Consider the following 19,468-nt stretch of genomic DNA (forward strand, 5'->3'; position numbering starts at 1 on the left):
CATTAACTATTTTTGTATGTGTGTGCAGAACGGATAGCGAATTCATCAACCATTCTCTGAACGACGGATGGAAGTACATGTAGGTGTTGTCCAGACGTTTCACGAGGAATCCAGAGAGCATTTTGAATCTCTGCAGAAAATCCTCCCATGCATGATCGTTACAATAATCTGACTCATCTCGAAAGAAATTTTTTTAGTCCAAGGAATAGCAATCCGCACCGTAGAACTGTAAGGCACCTGTACGCCACCCACGAAACCAAATACTTTTGCTATCCACCTGTAAACAAACAACATTTATAACTATACATATAATTCTCACTTATATCTACCAATATATATGTCGGAGATGAAAGAACACCGGAGCCTTTGGAATTTTGGATAATCCCGCAACAAGCTGTAATTGAACAATTGTAGTTATTCAACCCGATTGTAATTGTTCGAGAGTCGTGATAATGAGCTTGGGTTCGAGGCGACAGTCAGTCGCCGAACGTAGCCGCGGTCACGGGATGAACGCTTTGCCTAACAAAGGTATGGAGTAATTCTATAGCTCTCCTTAAAAGAAATATTCGTGGCGACACGCGACAGTAAACATTCCAACGGTTTCTGTCCCGTGGCTCGCCACGTGCAGACCCTATTCTTCGAGTAAGATGATTGCCAGATGTCGATGCGTCTCCGCAGTACATGTTCGGCTAGCCCGAGGGCCCGTCATAAATCTTAAGGTTTAGTTAACTAAAGTCCTTCTAACAGACAAACAGTTTTTGGCCCAACTACGGGAAGATAGGGGAGACATATTTTTCAACGAGCGGCGTCTCCCACTAGCAACTTTCCCTCGAGGGCGGCTAGCATCCTTTTCTAACCACCGATATGGAGATTAACCAATTAGCAGCAACACTTTCTGAACGAAGGCTTTTCTCGACGAATCCGATGATCTCGTATCCTTAGACACACCCCGTTATAGTTTTCCTGTGTGGCATCATCGGGACGGGAAAGGCATTCTCGCTCGCGATCTCATCGATCAAAGAGTAACGCCTTCGCGATCAGTGATCATTCTCAGACTTAGACTTTGTGAGTACGTTCTGTTGTCATCCCGTTGACCGCGGATTCGTTATTGAACCTAGGATCATTGTCATTAGTATCTCGAGCACCTAACTACCGCGGTTACTTGTCCGGTTCTATAATAATCGTATTTGCACTAGTCAATGTCTTCTCCATTGCATAACGACAACGTGTAACCCAAACGAAGATTCGTTTCACGCCCCTAACCCTAATTCTAATGTAAACCCGATATATATATATATATATATATATATATATATATATATATGTATGTATGTATAAGATTTATAAAATGAATGCTCGGTAAAATGTCTGTGATAAATAATAGCAATTAAAATGGAAAAATTTTTAATTGCATTGCTTCGACTATACATATACATATACTTAATGTGACTTACTTTGTATGAGAAAAATTCTGTTTGTCAATTCGATATCGAGAGCTGATAATGCTAACATACGATGAAACGATAACAGAAGAATCCGAATATTCAGAACTTTTCACGATATATGTTAAATAATATTATGAAATAAATTAAATAATTACCCCGCATTGCTTCCAGCGTACGTGTTCACGATTCTCGGCGAAACCGAATATGGCAGCAGGAAATCAACCAATCACAACTTCGGAAGAAAGTAAAGCGCGGGAAGAAATCGCGGCATCCAGCTTCCTGCGAATCTATTCTCGATCTCGATGTAAGCAGTAATCTTTCGATAATCGTTTTGCAAAATGGCGTGTCTTAAACGAAGTGTATAGTAAAATTCGTATTTGAGAGACGCATAAATAAACGATATCAGGCTATTTCCCGCGAGAAATTCACGTTCGGTTGCAACATAACATGTCACGTATGTATTTTCGTCGAAAACTGATTTCGAGGGACGTGTATATGTGCGTATCAAGTTACTTGGCGAAAGTTCAACGACAGACTGTGACTTTAAAACAGTATGTATGCCTATGTTTGTTGTCCGAGAATTGGAAGAATCTGTCATGTTTTGTTTACGTCGGCTGTAATGGAGTGGTGTTTTTGTCTTGTGGTAACTGAATGTCTCAAACAACAAACTCGAGATTTCAATCGATCTTCGAAAAGAAGTCATACCCATTGGCCTTGGGTGAGTTGTGATTTCATTAACTTTTTAATTCATAATTGATAACATAAGGTTATTGTAAGACCGATGAAAATATGGATAGCAACCAATTGCAATTGAATATCTGGCCTGTCTTGCACTATTGAAATTTTGCAAGTCACTAAAGTTACCAGCATTAATATGTTCCCTTGCACAAGTTTGACGATAAAACAAATGAAATTTTACTATTTGCAAGTTATTTGATTATTCTATTTAACGAAAAATTATAAAATCATAAAATAGAATTCTATATAACCTGTAAATCGTAACTTGTCAATCTACTAGTACATATATTATAAATTGGTAAACTTTTGTGTGTGGGGGAGGGGGTGCTAGATGTAACACTGATACGACATTTTGAAAAAATATTTAATTATAATCATGAAAGGCGTTATTGAAATATTGAGTTTTTATTAATGTTCCTTGCAACTTCGAGTTTGCGTACTATATTTAAAATGTACATAAGATATAAAGTATATTGACAAGTAACAGTCACAAAATTGTTTCAAATGAGGATAATCATCCTAATATCAACTTATCAATTGTGATCTGATAAACAAGAATTCAAAATACAGTTAAACTGTGTTCTACATACAATAATCTTTTTCGGAGGAGATTTAAATATATGAACATATTGTGATATTTTGTCCATAATAACATGAATAATATAAAGTTTCGTATTACATATACTCTATTTTTTAATATATTCTGCATATCTCATTTTATGACAACAGACAAGCAAACTATATTCCCATTATAAGCTTCGCTCTAATTTCGCATCGTTTCACCTGAATATATCGTGAAATTTCATCCCGTCAAAATTTTGCGTCAATCTTTTTTATCTTAAAGGATTAAAGACAGTTGCAAAACGCCACGGTGTTTCGGGGTTTGTTTAAATTTCCGCCAAATGAAAAAGAAGTTTCGCGAAAAATGGTAGTTACTAACGGCACGTCTGGTTACAATTTTCGTTTACAATTCTTTTGGCGAGTAAATATGACGTACTGGGTCGATACTAAGTAGTCGGTTGTCCCTGAAATTTGAACTGTTGAGAACGAGGTAATAACAGGGCGACTGGTTTGTTGCTGTGTAACATATACACGTTTCTGAATAGTTTTCTACTTTAAATGAAATTAACTGCTACCCGACGGAGTTTCGACGTAGCGATAAACACGCCACTGAAAAAACCGACGAATGGGAATGGAAAATACGTAAAGATTTTTTTGACAAAATAAAGAATCATTTTGTCAGATTTCAAGAAGAGTTTGGGTAAATTCAATTTATGCTCTTTGCTACTTGACTTATGTTTATAACACTAAAAGTTATCTTTACAAGCAGCGAAGTGATTTAGTTTCATCCGTAGTTCGGTTGCTTCCAATTTTTTCATTTTCACATTGTGTAAATTTCGACAAATTGCGGGGAGACGTAATCGCGAGGAGAGACGTCAACGGGGGTCGTAAATCCCCGTTACGATTATAACAATCGACACCACGAATTGATCGATCCCCTGATTTCCATTGAGATAATAGGGGTGATTGAGTTTGTATAACACTGTGATTCACAGAATTATAAATTATATATTTCCAACACTTAGATTACACTGACGTAGAGAAATAAATAGTTAACAACTTGTCGCACGAAGATGCGATAGATATGTACGCTAGAGCAGGGCTCTTATAATGGAAATTAATGTATTAATGGACTTAGCACTATAATATATTTAGGAGAGAAGATGTGTGTTCGACAACACCGAGAACCGACAAAAGATTTGCGTGAAGTATGCGACTCTCGCGCTATGTGTAGACTGCCGCGTTAGGCGTTAGTTTTTAGACTGTCTGTCGCTCTTTTTCTAATACGGAAGAAAAGTTCGGTGTGGGTGTGCCCCTGTGCCTAAAGAACGCGGATTCGTTGTTCCCACTTTCGTTAGGAAAAGTGAGGGCAACGAACCGCGGTGTCGATTGGTCATGACCTGCACTACTGCTCGAAGGGATGAGTAGGGAGTCTCCTACCATCGTGGTGGATAGATGACTGTGTGCGTGAGAAAAACCTAGCTTGTTTTATTACAGGGCTATTCGGATTTTCCTAATGGGTGCATACCCGCTTTCTCCGTGTTTTAAGTGCGACTAATAAACCCAAGGACCTCTCTAAAAACCGACTGTGTTTCGAGAATATTTTTAAGCTTTAGAAATTCTTCAAGACAAACGGATTGAAGACACATGGCGAAACAATACAGGGAAGTGAAAGTTATGGTGGGTCCTTAGGTTTATTGAGGGTCGAAGTGACGTTACGCAGGTCGGTTGTTGTCCGGTCGCGCGGGCTGGCGTGCAGATGTTTTAGGCGGCGTAACACATTGCGTATTACAATATTGATGTTAAAATATTATTATAGAAAAACATGTTAGCAACTTAATTTTCTATTTGTTCGTTTCTCTGTTTTCCTTATTCTGTTTTTGGATTTGTGGTGGATGATTTAAATAATGACATGACGAGTTGATACTTGATATTGTCAAATATATTTAAAATTATTCTAAATACAGAATTAATCGCACGGGAGACAAAGATTTTGTAACGAATCCTAGCGGCTGCCATTTGTCGTTCACGCGCTGTTGCCGATACCGGATGCGCTAATGTCACGTAAAATAACAAAATAAAAAAAGAAATTTGAGGTGTAAATAAAAAAAAGAAACTTTATTTTTTTTCTAACAACAATTCACTTTACAATCCACTTCCAAACTCTAGGCGTGACTTTCCAAGACTGAAGCTCTTATGATTTGACTTTCGATCGAATCCGATTACTTTCTTTTGTCATCCCTCAACATCCCCACCATGCATTTGCATTTGCTAGGCGTCCGCGACCGTTGCCACGTGCTCTTTCTTCTAGAACCTTCGGCGGAAGGACCGTTGGGATGTTGATGGTTCATTAGACACTTCAGCGATATTGCCGCCGATTGTCGCCGAGTGCCGCCACATCTTTATCTCCATCGTCAGTCCATCGGATTTGAAGTATGCCGGTCGTGACACTAACATTGTGGCGTCAGAGACGATACGTTTTGACTCGCGAAAGGCGTTTTCGGTTTGCTTCGACCACTCGATTCGCCGCGAACAGCTCGTACGTATCTTTGTTCGCGGATCCGCGTAGTTTGTTGCACGGGTATACGTTTATATTGACACCGGTGTTCACAAGAAAAGAGATCCTTAGTGCCCTGTCCGTCACGAAAATGCGATGGGATACTAAAGCCATCGCCACATGCCGCGTTTACGGACGGCTGGTCTCGTTTCACTGGGTCCAGTTGCAAGGGGCCCGGCACTTCCTTGCGCGGTCTCGAAAGGTCTCGTGGTAATAGCAGAGACCAGACTTCTGCGGTCTGTCCTTCGAACTTGATATCAATCTTGCCTTCCGTATGTAGAATAACGATGTGAGGTGGATAGTGGGTGAAGGTGCCCACAAGAAATACTCTTGATGTTCAACAAAAAAGTTAATTAAATTATTAACAATCAACAGTCAACAATTTATGATCAACAATTAACGACTAACGATTAACTGTCAACAACAATTAACGATTAACGATGAACGATCAAAAACAATTAACGATTAACGATGAACAACGATTAACGATTAACGATTAACTATCAAGAGTCAATAATCACGTATCTCTAATTGTGTTTGCTTCGCTATGACGCTTAACCTTTCGCACTCCGCAGCTCGGGGCAGAATGAATCTTTGATTCGAAACCAAATGGATTCTTTTCTTTGTTGCCCCTCGATATCTCCACTACGCACGCGTTTATTAGATGTCCGCAACGGTTGCCGCGTATGCATTCTTCCGAATATTCGGCGAAAGAACTGTAGGGATATCAATGGTACATTAGGCGTGTCGGCCTTACGCTTTGAAGGTATAGCGCTTTGTGTCGCGAAGCCGTTGGAAAGTTCCATGGTCGAGTGCCACCACAGATGCATGACGATTAGATACAAACGCTTCAAGTATTACAATTAATAGCTGATACAATTGCAACAAAACAGATGTCCTTTATGCAAGACTACTGAAATTACACAGCTACAATAAAATAAGGAATACGTCTGTACTATGGGAAACATAAATAAATATACACATAGTAGCTTATACAACATGTATGTGGAGGACGATTAAACGCGTTGTTGATTAATGACCAGACGAGTTGATACTTAGTGTAGTCAAATGTATTTAAAATTATTTGCAGTACAGAATTAGTCGTCGTTCGCTTAGTGTTGCTCGATATGTGTATACAAGGTAATGCTTACGTTCGTTCGATATTAATTCGCTATAAGAATGTTCGATACTAACTGTCTTAACGATCGTGTTCTTTTATTTATACTCGGGGGAGTATCGAAAACTTTAAATTCAACCTCGGTTGACGATTGCACGTAGCGGCAACATTGTTTTGCCCGGAGTTTGTTTATCGCTACGCTTTGCTTGTCACGTAAAAGTAATGGGAAAATAATAATAAAAAAATGTTGGGTTCTTGAACCAGAGTTCGAGATACCTCTATTCTATAATAGGATTACAAGTGTGCGATTAAACTGTTACCGAAAGACTGAAGCCTCGATCAAGAACCAGCCCTTCTAGATGTTCGTTTATCTTATGCCTACGTGCCGAATTCATAATCCTTTATTTTGGGAGTCGGTGTCGTGTGCAAGGCGGTTCAGGTTTCCTGAGTCGGTTGGAGATATTTGTTGACGTTACATTCCCCCAGTGTTAGAGTGCGGCTGGTCCTCCAGACTCTTATTTTCGGTGTAGTGCCTCCTTTTGTATGCCCTTTTGGAATCTTGCATGCCTTGCTTCGAGGATGACTGAATTGGTGTCTTCAGGTAATTCTCGTAATGGTTGTATTTCAGGTGTGGAATATGTGTTTAAAGGTGCGCTCTATTGGTCTAGAGATATTGCTTATACCTGTGTCTTTTTTTTTCTTTGGTTTTACAACATAATACGCGAATACATAATTTGGAAGGTAGGCATTTGCTTATAATATCGAATAATCCTATTTTGTTAAATATACATATGTTCCTAGTAATGCTAGATCAATATAACTAATAATTTATAAGACACTTAGTTCCTATTTCTTAAGACTTCTAATTCTATGTTCATAATTAAGAGAGTTTACTTCGTTGGAAATTTGATTGAGGTGCATTCTATACGATTATACATTATTAATGATTTTTGGAGCGTTTTCAATTTTTGTTAGGATTTCTTCTAGACTGTCAGTTAAGGGTAAAGCTATAGTTTTGAAATTTGTTTTGTAAGTTATATTGGTTTTTAAGTTATTGTTTTCATCAAAAAATTTATCTATATTTTTATTCATTAATTCTAAATTATCGTTATCCAGAGTTACAAATAGACTTCTAGAAATGGATCCAACAAAATTCAATGAGCCTCTTCGGTAACAAGTGTGTGTCATAAATTTAATATGCATGATTACATTGTCTAAATTTCTTTTGCGAGCGCGTGTAATCATTTCATTGGAATACGGGCATTCACTTTTAAAATGTTCTGTTAACATTAGTCTAAATCTTTTAATTTCGCTGAGTTTTGCATATATATCCTTAATGTCTAAACCTATAATTACGTTTACGGATTCGCTATATAAGTATGCATGAGCTAATTTTTCTTGATATATAGAACTACCATTAAGGGGTATAACGTTTAGCTTAGCTAACTATGAAGAAGGTGAAGATCGTCCTGGAAAGTAAGGTTTAATACGGTTACCATGTATTTTCCTAATCGAGTGATTTACTATTATTTCATAATAAGGGGTTTTTCACTTTTTCAATGGTGTATGGCCCTGGCCATTCAGTATCTATCTTGTGTTCTTTATGATCGTTATGAATTAATACTAAATGTCCTTCTTTAAAAATAGATTGAGGTTTGGCAATTTTAGAGAAGTTTCTAATAAATTTTCTATAGTATCCAGCTAGCCCAAGGAATGATTTTACATCTGTAGGATTTTTTGGTAGTTTGAAATTCTTTACTGCTTCTATCTTTTTAGGGTTAGGTTTTACTCCATCTGCTGTCACTACATGTCCTAGATATTCTAATTCGGGCTTTAAGAATTCACATTTATCTGGTTGTATTCTTAGACCTACTTTCCCGAGTCTTTGGAATATAATGACTAAGTTTTTAGTATGTTCTTCTATCGATTGCCCGAATATAATGATATCATCGAGATAAACGAAACAATGATTGTTAATCAAACCTCTTAACGTGGTATCCATCATTCTTTGAAAGGTAGCAGGTGCGTTCTTGAGCCCGAATGGCATTCTATTATAGTGGAAGTGTTCTTGTGGTGTGCTAAATGTAGTGTATTTCTTTGAATTCTCGTCCATGGGTATTTGATGGAACCCTGAGGATAAGTCTAAAGAGGAGAAATATTTCTTATTTCCTAGCTGTGATAGTATATCGTCAATGTCAGGTAGTGGATACGCGTCTTGGTCTGTTAGTTCGTTTAACTTCCTAAAGTCAATCACTACTCGCCACTTTTGTTTCCCTGATGCGTCGATTTTCTTTGGAACGACCCAGACAGGAGAGTTATAGGGAGAGTCGGAGGGTTCTATAATCTCTTTGTTTAACATTTCAGTCATCTGTTTATTTATTTCGGTTGATGTTCGGGAGGACGGTAGGATTTTACGTTGATGATCTTGTTAGGTAGATGATACATTTACACTGTACACGTGAATGTGTGTGTAAGCGTCAGAGGGCGTCCAGGTCTCAGTAGAGACAAAAGACGATTGGAGGCTGTTAGGAGAATCTAGAGGAGGTGGTTGACAACAAGCGTGCGTGCAAGAAGGTTATCGAAGTCTTCAGAGTGTAATATATATATGTATAGCTGTTGTGTGCGAAATAAAGTAAACTATTTGTATTTTCGAATCCTCTCTATACCTTAACATGGTAGCAGAGCGTGGTTACTAGTTTTGCAAGCTATTTAGTGCGTGGTTTTTAGTCTTGCGAGTTTAGTAAGGGAAGAAACGTTCAAAGAATATAAAATAAAAGAAAAAATACTTCAAGCACGTAGGAACGCTTGAGTAAAGAATAGGAAATCAATTAAAATGGAGAGATCGTAAATTATGATATCGATATTTGATGGTGAGGGTTACGGTATGTGGAAGAAAAGAATAACAATGTTTCTGAGGTATAAAGAATGTGATATTGTTATAACTAGAGTGAAGACTGAAACAGACAATCCAGACTGGGATAAAAAGGATCTGAAGGAGATAAATATAATTTACAGTGCCTTCTCAAATAGACAATTGGAATATATTAGGGGAGAAAAAACAGCGTATGAAATAATGAAAAAGTTCGACGAAGTGTACTTGAAAGAGTCGACGGCACTAGATCGTGTGCAGAAGGAGATTGGAGAAGATAAGTCTTGATAAATACAGTGATTCAGCATCGTTCTTTAGCGATTTTGAAAAATTAATAAATGAATTAAAAGATGCAGGCGCACAAGTGAGTGAGAGGGAAAAGCTGGATTACATGCTAAATACGTTACCCGAAGAGTATAGCTACATAGCGGATAAAATAGATGCAGTGAAAGAAGAGAAAGAAACGGTAGCGTGCGTGAAGAATAAAATAGAAATAGCGGAAAAGAAAGATAAGTCTAATCGAGGAGAAATGAAAACTAATGCCTTTGCTGCAAAAAAGGAAGGATGCTTCAAATGTGGAAGAGTGGGACATTTTGCAAGAGAGTGTCAAAATAGCGTCCAAGGGGAAGCAGTAACAGTTATCGGTGTGAGTCAACACGCGGTCGCAGCAGAGGAAGAGGAAACAATGGCAATACGAGCAGGGGGCGTGGAAACTTCCATCGTCAATCAGCAGCCGGCACGAGCGAATATGGCGAATATGGCAACACAGGAGCAGGCACATGGATGGCAACAGCGCATGCAGCACACAGCAGCGAGATGAACGAGATAAGTGGTAACGAAATAACATGCCTATTAGATAGCGGTTCTGCCGATCACATTATTAACGATGTAAATTATTTTGATAAATCTATCGACCTTAAAGAACCGGTAAATATATATTTGGGCGATAATAGATCGATAAAGGCAACAGAAGTATGAAATGTTATTAGCTATTTTGAAGCATTTGGAAAGCGAAATAAAATAAATATGAATAAAGTTTTTTATGTGAAAGAAATGTCCGCAATCTTGATTAGTTTAGGCAAGTTAACGGATAATAATAATATGGTTATTTCAAAAGGAAATATTGCAAAAATAATAGATGAGAACAATAAACTTACAGCTTTAGCGGTCAAAGAGAATGGTACATATAAAATGAAAAGTATATTGAAAGGAAGAAGCACTTAGTAAACAGTGCCGAACGTAGTGGTATGAGTAAAAAGGAAAGATGGCATAGGATGCTAGGACGCGTAAATTTTAGATACTTAAATATTTTGGGCAAGTAAAGAGCAGCTAGTGACAGGTATACCGAATAAATTTGAAAAGGAATTGTTCAAATGTAAGGTGTATATAGAAAGTAAAATTCATAATTTATCTTTCAAAAATAATCGAACTAAGGCTAGGGAGATAATGGAAATTATTCATACGGACGTGTGCGGTATCTTTAAGACTACCGGATTAAATGGAGAGAAATATTTTATTTCATTTATCGATGATTATAGTAAAATAGCTAGGATCTATTGTATAAAATCAAAAGATAAGGTCTGTCATTCTCTCGTACAGTTTGTAAATGAAGTTGAGAACTTAAGGGGCAAGAGGTTAAAAATATTAAGATGCGGTAATGGAAGAGAATACTTAAACAATCGAATTTATAAATTTGCTAGGGATAAAGATATCATAATAAATAATTGTCCTACCTACGTACATGAATTAAGCGGGACAGCGGAAAGGTATAATAGAACAGTGATGGACATGGCGCGTTGCTTGTTAACGGAAGCGAAAGTACATAAAAAGTACTGGCCGGAAATAATATGTACAGCGGCGTACTTGAAAAATCGAATACTAGCAAACATTGTAGAGAGAAAGACACCTTTTGAAATATTCTTCGAGAGAAAACCAAGTGTTGAAAATTTGTATCTATATGGAAAGTTTTTGTGAGAAGGCCAGAACAAAAAAGAGTTTCTAAATGGGATAAGAAGGCAGATATGGGAATTCTGTTAGGATATAGCGAAGTAGGTTACAGAGTCCTATTAGGTGGAAAAATAACAGTAGCGACATGTAGAGGTCGTAGAAACAGATAAAAAATGTATCGGTTTTGAGGAGAATTCATTCGATGCAGTTAGCGATGATAGTAAAGATAATTATTTATTGGATAGCATAAATAAGGAAGAGTTAGAAAGTAGAGAAGATGAAAATGATAATAGTTCTGAAAGCTTAAAGATTCCTAGGAGATCTACACGTAATAAGAAAATTCCAGTATGGTATCCAGAAAAGGAAAACAGTAGTGAGATTCACGCAAATTATTGTAGAGTAGATATCCTTTGTACATTTGAGGAGGCGATTTGTTGTGAAAATAGTGAAGATTGGAAACAGGCTATGGATAAAGAAATAGAATGTCTCTATAAAAATAAAACTTGGAAATTGGTAGAAAGGGTAAAAGGCAAAGAAGTATTAGATGTAAAATGGGTTTACACGAGAAAATCAGATGACAGGTATCAGGCTAGATCAGTGGTAAGAGGATTTCAACAAAGAAACGTAGTCGATGACATATATTCTCCAGTAGCGAGTAATCAGACCTTTAAAATATTGCTATCATATTGTTGTCAAAATGCATTAATCATTGAGCAAATGGATGTAAAAACTGCCTTTTTAAATGGTGAAATAAGTTCGGAGGTATATGTAAATCAACCAAAGGGATATGCAGACGGAACGAATAGAGTTTTTAAATTATCGAAAGCGCCTTATGGGTTAAAAGAAAGTCCGAGGAACTGGTATGAGTGTTTTGATAGGTATGTGACGAGATTGGGTTTTAAGAAGAATAACATAGAGTTGTGCCTATATACTCATGGAAAGGGGGAAAATGTTGTTTATTTGCTGATATATGTAGACGATTTGTTAATCTGTAGTAAAAACAAAAAAAGGTAACAAAACATGCTGTATATTAGTACAAATACCAGACCCAATATAAGTTATAGTGTGAATTATCTTAAGTAGATTTCAAGATTGTTGTAGCGAGACACATTTTAAATATGCTTTGCGAATATTGAAATGTTTGTACCGGAATATTGAAATATTTAATATTAAAGTTTTAAGGTTACATTAGAAAAGGAATGAAAAGTGTGAAGCGATAGATTGTTATGTGGACGCTGATTGGGCAGGAGATCATTTAGATAGGAAATCTACTTCTGGATATGTAATTAAATTGTATGGAAATGTAATCGGGTGGAAATCTAAAAAACAAAGGTGTGTGACAAAAGCCTGGACGTATGCAGAGTATGTAGCTCTATCGAAAGCGGTGAGTGAATTAATGTCTATTAGAGAAATTATGAAGGTCTTCAATGTAAATCTAGATAATAACCCTGTAAAAATTTATGACGATAACTCTGGAGTGATAAGTATAGCAAAGTACGGAAATTTCACAAAAAATTCTAAACACATTGAAGTCCATTACCACTACGTTCACGAATGCTTAAAGGAAAATAAGATAAATATAATTAAAGTAGGTACAGACGAAAATACTACATAGGTTCTCTAAGAGGTTTTTCTATGTGCGGAAGTCGAATGAAAGATCTTAATTTTTCGATTTGATCTACAGTGTTTATATTTTCAATAATGTTAGAAATTTGGACTGAAAACTTACCACCATTGATAAAGCATACTGGCGTTGGCTTTCCTTCGAAGTATACAATTTTTTGAACGATTTCTTCTGATGCGAGGGTTGGTTCTTGCTGCAGCAGAAGGGTATTATTATCTAATTTTAATGTTTTATTGGAGAGTTCGAATCGATATTGATTTAAACCGGGTAAGCCTAATATGCCGTCTTCTATGATAGGGAAATTATCATCTACTAAGGCAAATTCTATCTCTTTGTTGAATAAATTTAGTTTAATTTTGGAATTGGATTCGTATTTGGAATGTCCCATGGAGAATTTCTATGTGTCTGGTATTATTGTTCCTCCTGGGTAGCATCCTTGTTTAAGCAAGTTGATTCCTGCTCCCGAGTCAACGAAAAATCGCAATCCTGGTCGTCCTGGTAATTGTAGTCGTATTGTGAATAATCTTCCTGAGGTATCATTGTTAATTCTGATTGTTCTTGAATGTGGTTTATTCTTGGAGAGGCTTTTGTTTGAGGCGGTATTCGAAAATTTTGGCATTGATTGGCAAAGTGTCCCAATCGATTTCATTTGAAACATTTCGTTTGTGACCTTTCGTTTAATGGTCGGTTCTCAAGCTTTGTAAAATTATTCATTCTTGGTTGAATGTTTTGTGTGGGTGGAGTTTTGTTATTCATGTTACTTGTAATCGTGAAGCGGTTACCTACTGGACGAGACGTCTGGTTACGATAAGATGGTGGAGTGGTTGTTTGTCGTGTCATCCGTCTGCGAGCGTTGTCTTCGCGAAAGTATTTTTCCACGTCCATTGCCTTTTTTTCTGCATCGATGATGTTTGGGGGGGAGGGGGGATTAGCCAATAGCACGTGTCCTATTTCTGAACGAAGGCCTCTTACTTACATAATCAATCACAAAAACCATGTATAGTCGATCGTTCATCGCTCATCGAGTTAGTTCGTCTTTATATTCATTGGTAATGCTGTATTGAAGTTTGTTGAAAACACGTCGAAATCTAATGTTATAATTTTGCACGCTTTCGGTTATTCCTTGCTTTATCACTCTTAACTGATCTTGGTGTTCTCTTACTGATGCTTGAGTAGCTACGTTACGTCTTAATCCTTCGTACAGAGTTTCGAATTCGTTAATATGAATATTGCGGATTGTCATTGCGGCTTTTCCTACAATTTTCTCTATTTTGATCATTTTTAATAATAACGTTTGTTCGCTACACATCATTCTCATTTCTTTTATTTCACGAATAAAATCTTCTACACCTATATCGTCTTCTCCGGTTAGTATCGGAGATACTAAACAGCTTTTAGATTTCCAGAGTTTGCAGCTGTTGGATTGGATGGTTGGACATATGTTGGTGGTCTTGGTGGCACAGGTGGAGGTGGATTAGTATCGTGTTTTAATATTGATATATTATCGTCATCGTCAGTCATCATAGAACCGAATTCAGTTGATTTTACGTCTATTTGTGATAGTTTAACACGAGAGAGGTTTCTACCTAATATTTCCATTTCGTTAACGCGTTTTCTATTTTCTTCGTTGGCTAATTTTAAAGCATTCTTTATTTCGTTAAATTGTTGTCGAAATTCTTCGTTCTGTCTCTGTACTAAGTCTAAAATTGCTCTGGTTAGAGGAATCGAGTGATCCCGTTTTATTTTGGACTCCACTTGTAGAGGGTAAACTTGTCTCGACTATTGAGTCTTTCTTGTTGTTCATAGTGAATATTGTCTCTTCGCTAGAGTTACTAGAGAAACTAACTTTTCGCGTTCTATATTGTTTAAAAGAATCCAGACTTTTCTCACCTTGATACGTAAGTTCGTAGAATGAGGTTCCCTTGCGGTGTTTTCCTCTGTGGCGCGTTCAAAGGTGTTGTTTGAGTGTCAAACTCGTTCTGTTGATTTGTTCTATGCTGGCAGTGGTCCCGTTGATTTGATCCACTGTGGTAAATTATTGGCAGCAGAGTTCATAACACAAGTGCTTCGAATCCTTCGATCTTCAATAATGTCCGTAGACCGAAATCGTAATTTCGCTTACACTGAAACGAATGGATCCTGGCAGGATCGCCAAAATGTCACGTAAAAATAATGGGAAAATAATAATAAAAAAATGTTGGGTTCTTGAACCAGAGTTCGAGGTTTTTTTTAATCGGATCTTTATTTTATAATAGGATTACAAGTGTGCGATTAGACCGTTACCGAAAGACTGAAGCCTCGATCAAGACTCAGCCCTTCTAGATGTTCGTTTATCTTATGCCTATGTGCCGAATTCATATTCCTTTGTTTTAGGAGTCGGTGTCGTGTGCAAGGCGGTTCAGATTTCCTGAGTCTGTTGGAGATATTTGTTGACGTTACATGTACGTCAAGATTGCGTCAGTGTCACGAGGCAAAACAATAATATGAGTCGCTCTCGATTTGCATCGTCCTCTAACTCATGTGCCGCTATATACGCATATAGCTATTATTTCTTACAACCTAGCGTATGCAGTTGTGTATGGGGCCTTAAGTTCACTGTTTATAGATACTGCTAGGAATTAATCGAACGAATTCAACGCAGTCGCGTTTACAGTGTTCCGTATTATCGGAAATGCCGAATTCGCGTGGTTTCGCTTTGACGTTCGTCCACGTTGACGATTGTTCAAAGAACAACCGAGTGGCCTCCGCGTCGCAGCTACGAAAGACATCGAAGCCGCGACATCCTTGAGTGACTTCCCTATCTTTTCCTAAAACCAAGGATGACGCAACTCAGGCAATCGTTACAAGCGTTCGAACTTGACATTTTCTTACCATACTATCAACAAAAAATGAAAGCTGGTTTTCAATGAGTCATTATATAATTATATGATATGTAATTTATAAACAGAATTCATTGTAATGATATAGATAGATTTCTTAGATAGTTAAAGAAGGAAGTTGTTCGCAATCATGCACTTGACAACATATTCAAAAGTCATTGAAGTCGGAAAAGACGTTACGGTTCTATAGTTTCACCCAATCAATATTTATTAATCATAAACGAAGTAGCTATAAATCTTGACAATTCCCAGTTAAACTTAAAATAATTATTGCATTTTTAAAAATAATGAAAATTTATTATTTGCATAAGCGATCTAATGATCATTCTTGCGTTCTTCATTGTAAATTAAAATAAATAAATTATACACTTTACTTTGTACCGCTTAGGACTGAATTATAACTTTACCGAAACAGTGCAAAGCATTCTTTAAAACTCTCTAAAATTCATTTGCATTCATTTCATTTATATACATATATTTATACATATGTTGAGTTGATAGTAAAAAGTACTTCAATGGAAATTATTTAATAATAATAATTATCTACTGTGCCCTGTTCTTTAAGGATTAAGTATGTAGTAGTTCCTGTGCTCACAGTTAGAAAATAAACTATCTATCTTGTCTTGTGCGTTCGGTTCCTCATTGTGTCTTTTGATGCCGTTGATGACACATATCACTTCATAGTGAAAAAAGCAACATTCAATCACGGACCAGCAACATACTCGAGATCTTATAAGGAAATTCAAGAAATTCAAAATAAAATAGAGTCGAACTCAATCCTAAAATCAAATGGAGTTATTATTACTCGACCGAACTATTTTCAATCAACTCTCATTGAGAATTATAAGTAAATTTTTTTGGCGTGGTACTGTAACAAGCAAAATTTAACATAATTTTGAGACGAAACGCGAAAGTAAATCGATAAAAAGGAGGGAGGGTTATATTTCCCCTTTCCTTCTTGAAAATAGGCCGAAATCACATTGAAGCGGATCAAATAGTACATATATACAATTACATAGTCAAATAAATACTAACAAAAGGGAAGCCAGCACCAATACCTTGGGCCTTGATATATGTTGACAAGGACACACTTCTGATTAACTTCCAGAAGATTTTAGCCATCACTCGTTAGTCCTTAAAAATTTATTAACAGAAGCATATTGCTACTACTATAGCGTGTTAAAAAATTTATTTGTCAAAAAAGTGGAACGCCAAATTTCCTGAATATTGAAATGGTTACCACTTCTAAGAAAATTCTACATCTGGTCTTTTTAGTTTTCTCAAGCACTGAAGCCATTGACAGCGCGTAGACAAAAGACTGCGACGAAGTAAGGCCATAAACAATAGACAGGCGACGTTGGCTTCGGGGTTTTCAGTTATTGGGTAACACAGCTAGCGTGCGGATCTGGACCAGCTCAAATTGTATTCTTACTTATAATTACACTTCTATTTAAATATATTTTCTGCCTTACAATTTATCCACGTGTTTTCTCTGTTTACACATCGAATAACCTCAACACTGAACATGATTAACAAGGCCAAATTTTTTCCTGTTGCAAAAATCTGTTCTCTTAGAAACAGGTATTTAAAGTGTCCTGAATTTTTAAACTGATTTTGTTCATATTTTAAAGTCAGATATGTAGTATCGTGGATAGATTGCCTAAGAAATATCGGTTTTTTTTTCTATTTACCGTACCGTATAATCTACCGTACAAAGTTCTTACATTATATGAACCATATAAAAACATAGACCTTCTTTACGTATTATTCTTCTTACTGCTTCTTGTGAAATTCCTACTCGATAAGCTATTGTTCGCAAATACATCAATAGATTTATACGTACACTGCACAAACGACACTTGCTCTTTCTTACGTCAATGTACACAACGAGCGTCGAGTGGAAATCAACCTAACCCCAATCGACGATCTGAAACTTCTACTTCACGCTGTGATCTTCCATTAGGTCTAGAACAAAGAACAATTCCCAGCACGCTTTCTAAACTTTATTACTTATTATTATGTTCATAATATTATTAATTTTGTATTAATACAATAATAATATCGTATCATTATTATATTATTTCTTTATTTTTCTGCTTGTATTGTCTTTTATTCGTAATATATTATCGCAATATAATAACAAAATTAGTTTAAGGGATAATGGAACCTTAAAGATTTTTTTCAAATGAACGGGTCATTTGCAAACCATGATTCTTTTTAGACATTTGTTCTTCGTGATAAGTACTATATGACGAGGTAAAAAAATTTGATTTTGAATATCATGCTCAAAATCAGTTTTGCGAATCATTTTTTCTACAGATCTCCGCAGATTTAAAGATGTAGCATCACCCCCTCCCCAAAGCAATTACAAATAATTTTTTAATACCTTGTACATTATATTCTGCCTATATGTATGTCGGGTTTACATTAGAATTAGGGTTAGGGGCGTGAAGCGAATCTTCGTTTGGATTACACCTCGTCGTTATGCAATAGAGAAGACATTGGCTAGTGCAAATACGATTACCATAGAACCGGACAAGTAACCGTGGTAATTAGATACTCCAGAAACTAATGACAATGATCCTAGGTTCAATAACGAATCCGCGGACAACGGGACGGTAGTCGTACGCACTCGCAAAAATCTAAGTCGGATTCTGTGTTAATATTCGCTGACCGTAAGGAGTTAATCCTTTTTGTCGATGAGACCGCAAGAGAGAATGACTTTCCGTCCCGGTGATACCCCAGAGGAAAACTATGACGGGGTGTGTCTAAGGACACGAGATCATCGGATTCGTCGGGGACATCCTACGTTCGGAAAGTAAGGGAAATTGACGTTGCTGCTAATTGGCCAATCTCCATATCGGTAGTTAGAAAAAGATGCTAGCCGCCCTTGAGGGAGGGTTGCTAGTGGGAGACGTCGTTCGTGGAAAAATAGGTCTCCCCTATTTTCCCGTAGTTGGGACAAAGACTGTTTGTCTGTTTGAAGGACTTTAGTTGACTAAATCTTAAGATTTATAACGGGCCCTCCAGCTAGCCGAACATGTACTGCGGAGACGCATCGACATCTGGCAATCGTCTTACTCGAAGAATAGGGTCTGCGTGTGGCGAGCCACGGGACAGAAGCCGTTGGAATGTTTACTGTCGCGTGTCGCCACGAATATTTCTTTTAAGGAGAGCTATAGAATTACTCCATACCTTTGTTAAACAAAGCGTTCATCCCGTAACCGCGGCTACGTTCGGCGACTGACTGTCGCCTCGAGCCCAAGCTCATTATCACAACTCTCGAACAATTACAATCGGATTGAATAACTACAATTGTTCAATTACAGACTCCGGTGTTCTTTCATCTCCGACATATATATATCTTTTACATTTGTAGTTGCGCACAGATTTTATTAAAGAAAAGTGTTAACAATGTGTTTTCATGATTTATTTCTCGCGACTGACTTCCATTAATCCCTAATATTCCTGTCGCCATACGCGTGTAAATCTAACATGGCTGCTCATAAATGTCATCAGTAAAGTTATAGTGACGGGTCTTTAGTTTTGCTTGATATCGAAGTAATTTTCCGTCTGCCGCTCGTTTTTCCTTATTCTACCGCAATTAGAACATTTATTTATTAATATTGTTTTAAAGTGACAAAAGTATTGTTCGTGTGAATATACGTATATATATATATATACGTTATATATACGTTATATATATATATATATATGTTGTGTGTCATTTT

General features: G+C 36.9%; 2 protein-coding genes across 6 annotated transcripts in view; both read right to left on the reverse strand.

Moving 5' to 3' along the window:
- The window catches only part of LOC126875500 (uncharacterized), a 555,738-nt gene that overhangs the window by 112,324 nt on the left and 423,946 nt on the right, over positions 1–19,468 (reverse strand). For 3 of the 5 annotated variants that reach the window (XM_050638470.1, XM_050638469.1, XM_050638468.1), the window contains exon 2: positions 2–277. The gene's annotated coding sequence lies outside the window, so the exon portion shown is untranslated. The remainder of the gene's footprint in view (position 1; positions 278–19,468) is intronic. The other 2 variants (XM_050638471.1, XM_050638472.1) reach the window with 1 other exon arrangement.
- LOC126875513 (uncharacterized) lies at positions 5,406–13,427 on the reverse strand. Its single transcript, XM_050638491.1, has 2 exons — positions 12,964–13,427; positions 5,406–5,630 (listed from the first exon to the last, which is right to left on the reverse strand). The coding sequence occupies exons 1-2, from the start codon at positions 13,244–13,246 to the stop codon at positions 5,452–5,454; spliced, it is 462 nt and encodes a 153-aa protein (XP_050494448.1). The 5' UTR covers positions 13,247–13,427; the 3' UTR covers positions 5,406–5,451.

Source organism: Bombus huntii, chromosome 18 (genome assembly GCF_024542735.1).
Source record: "Bombus huntii isolate Logan2020A chromosome 18, iyBomHunt1.1, whole genome shotgun sequence".
In the NCBI taxonomy this organism is placed as follows: Eukaryota; Metazoa; Arthropoda; class Insecta; order Hymenoptera; family Apidae; genus Bombus; species Bombus huntii.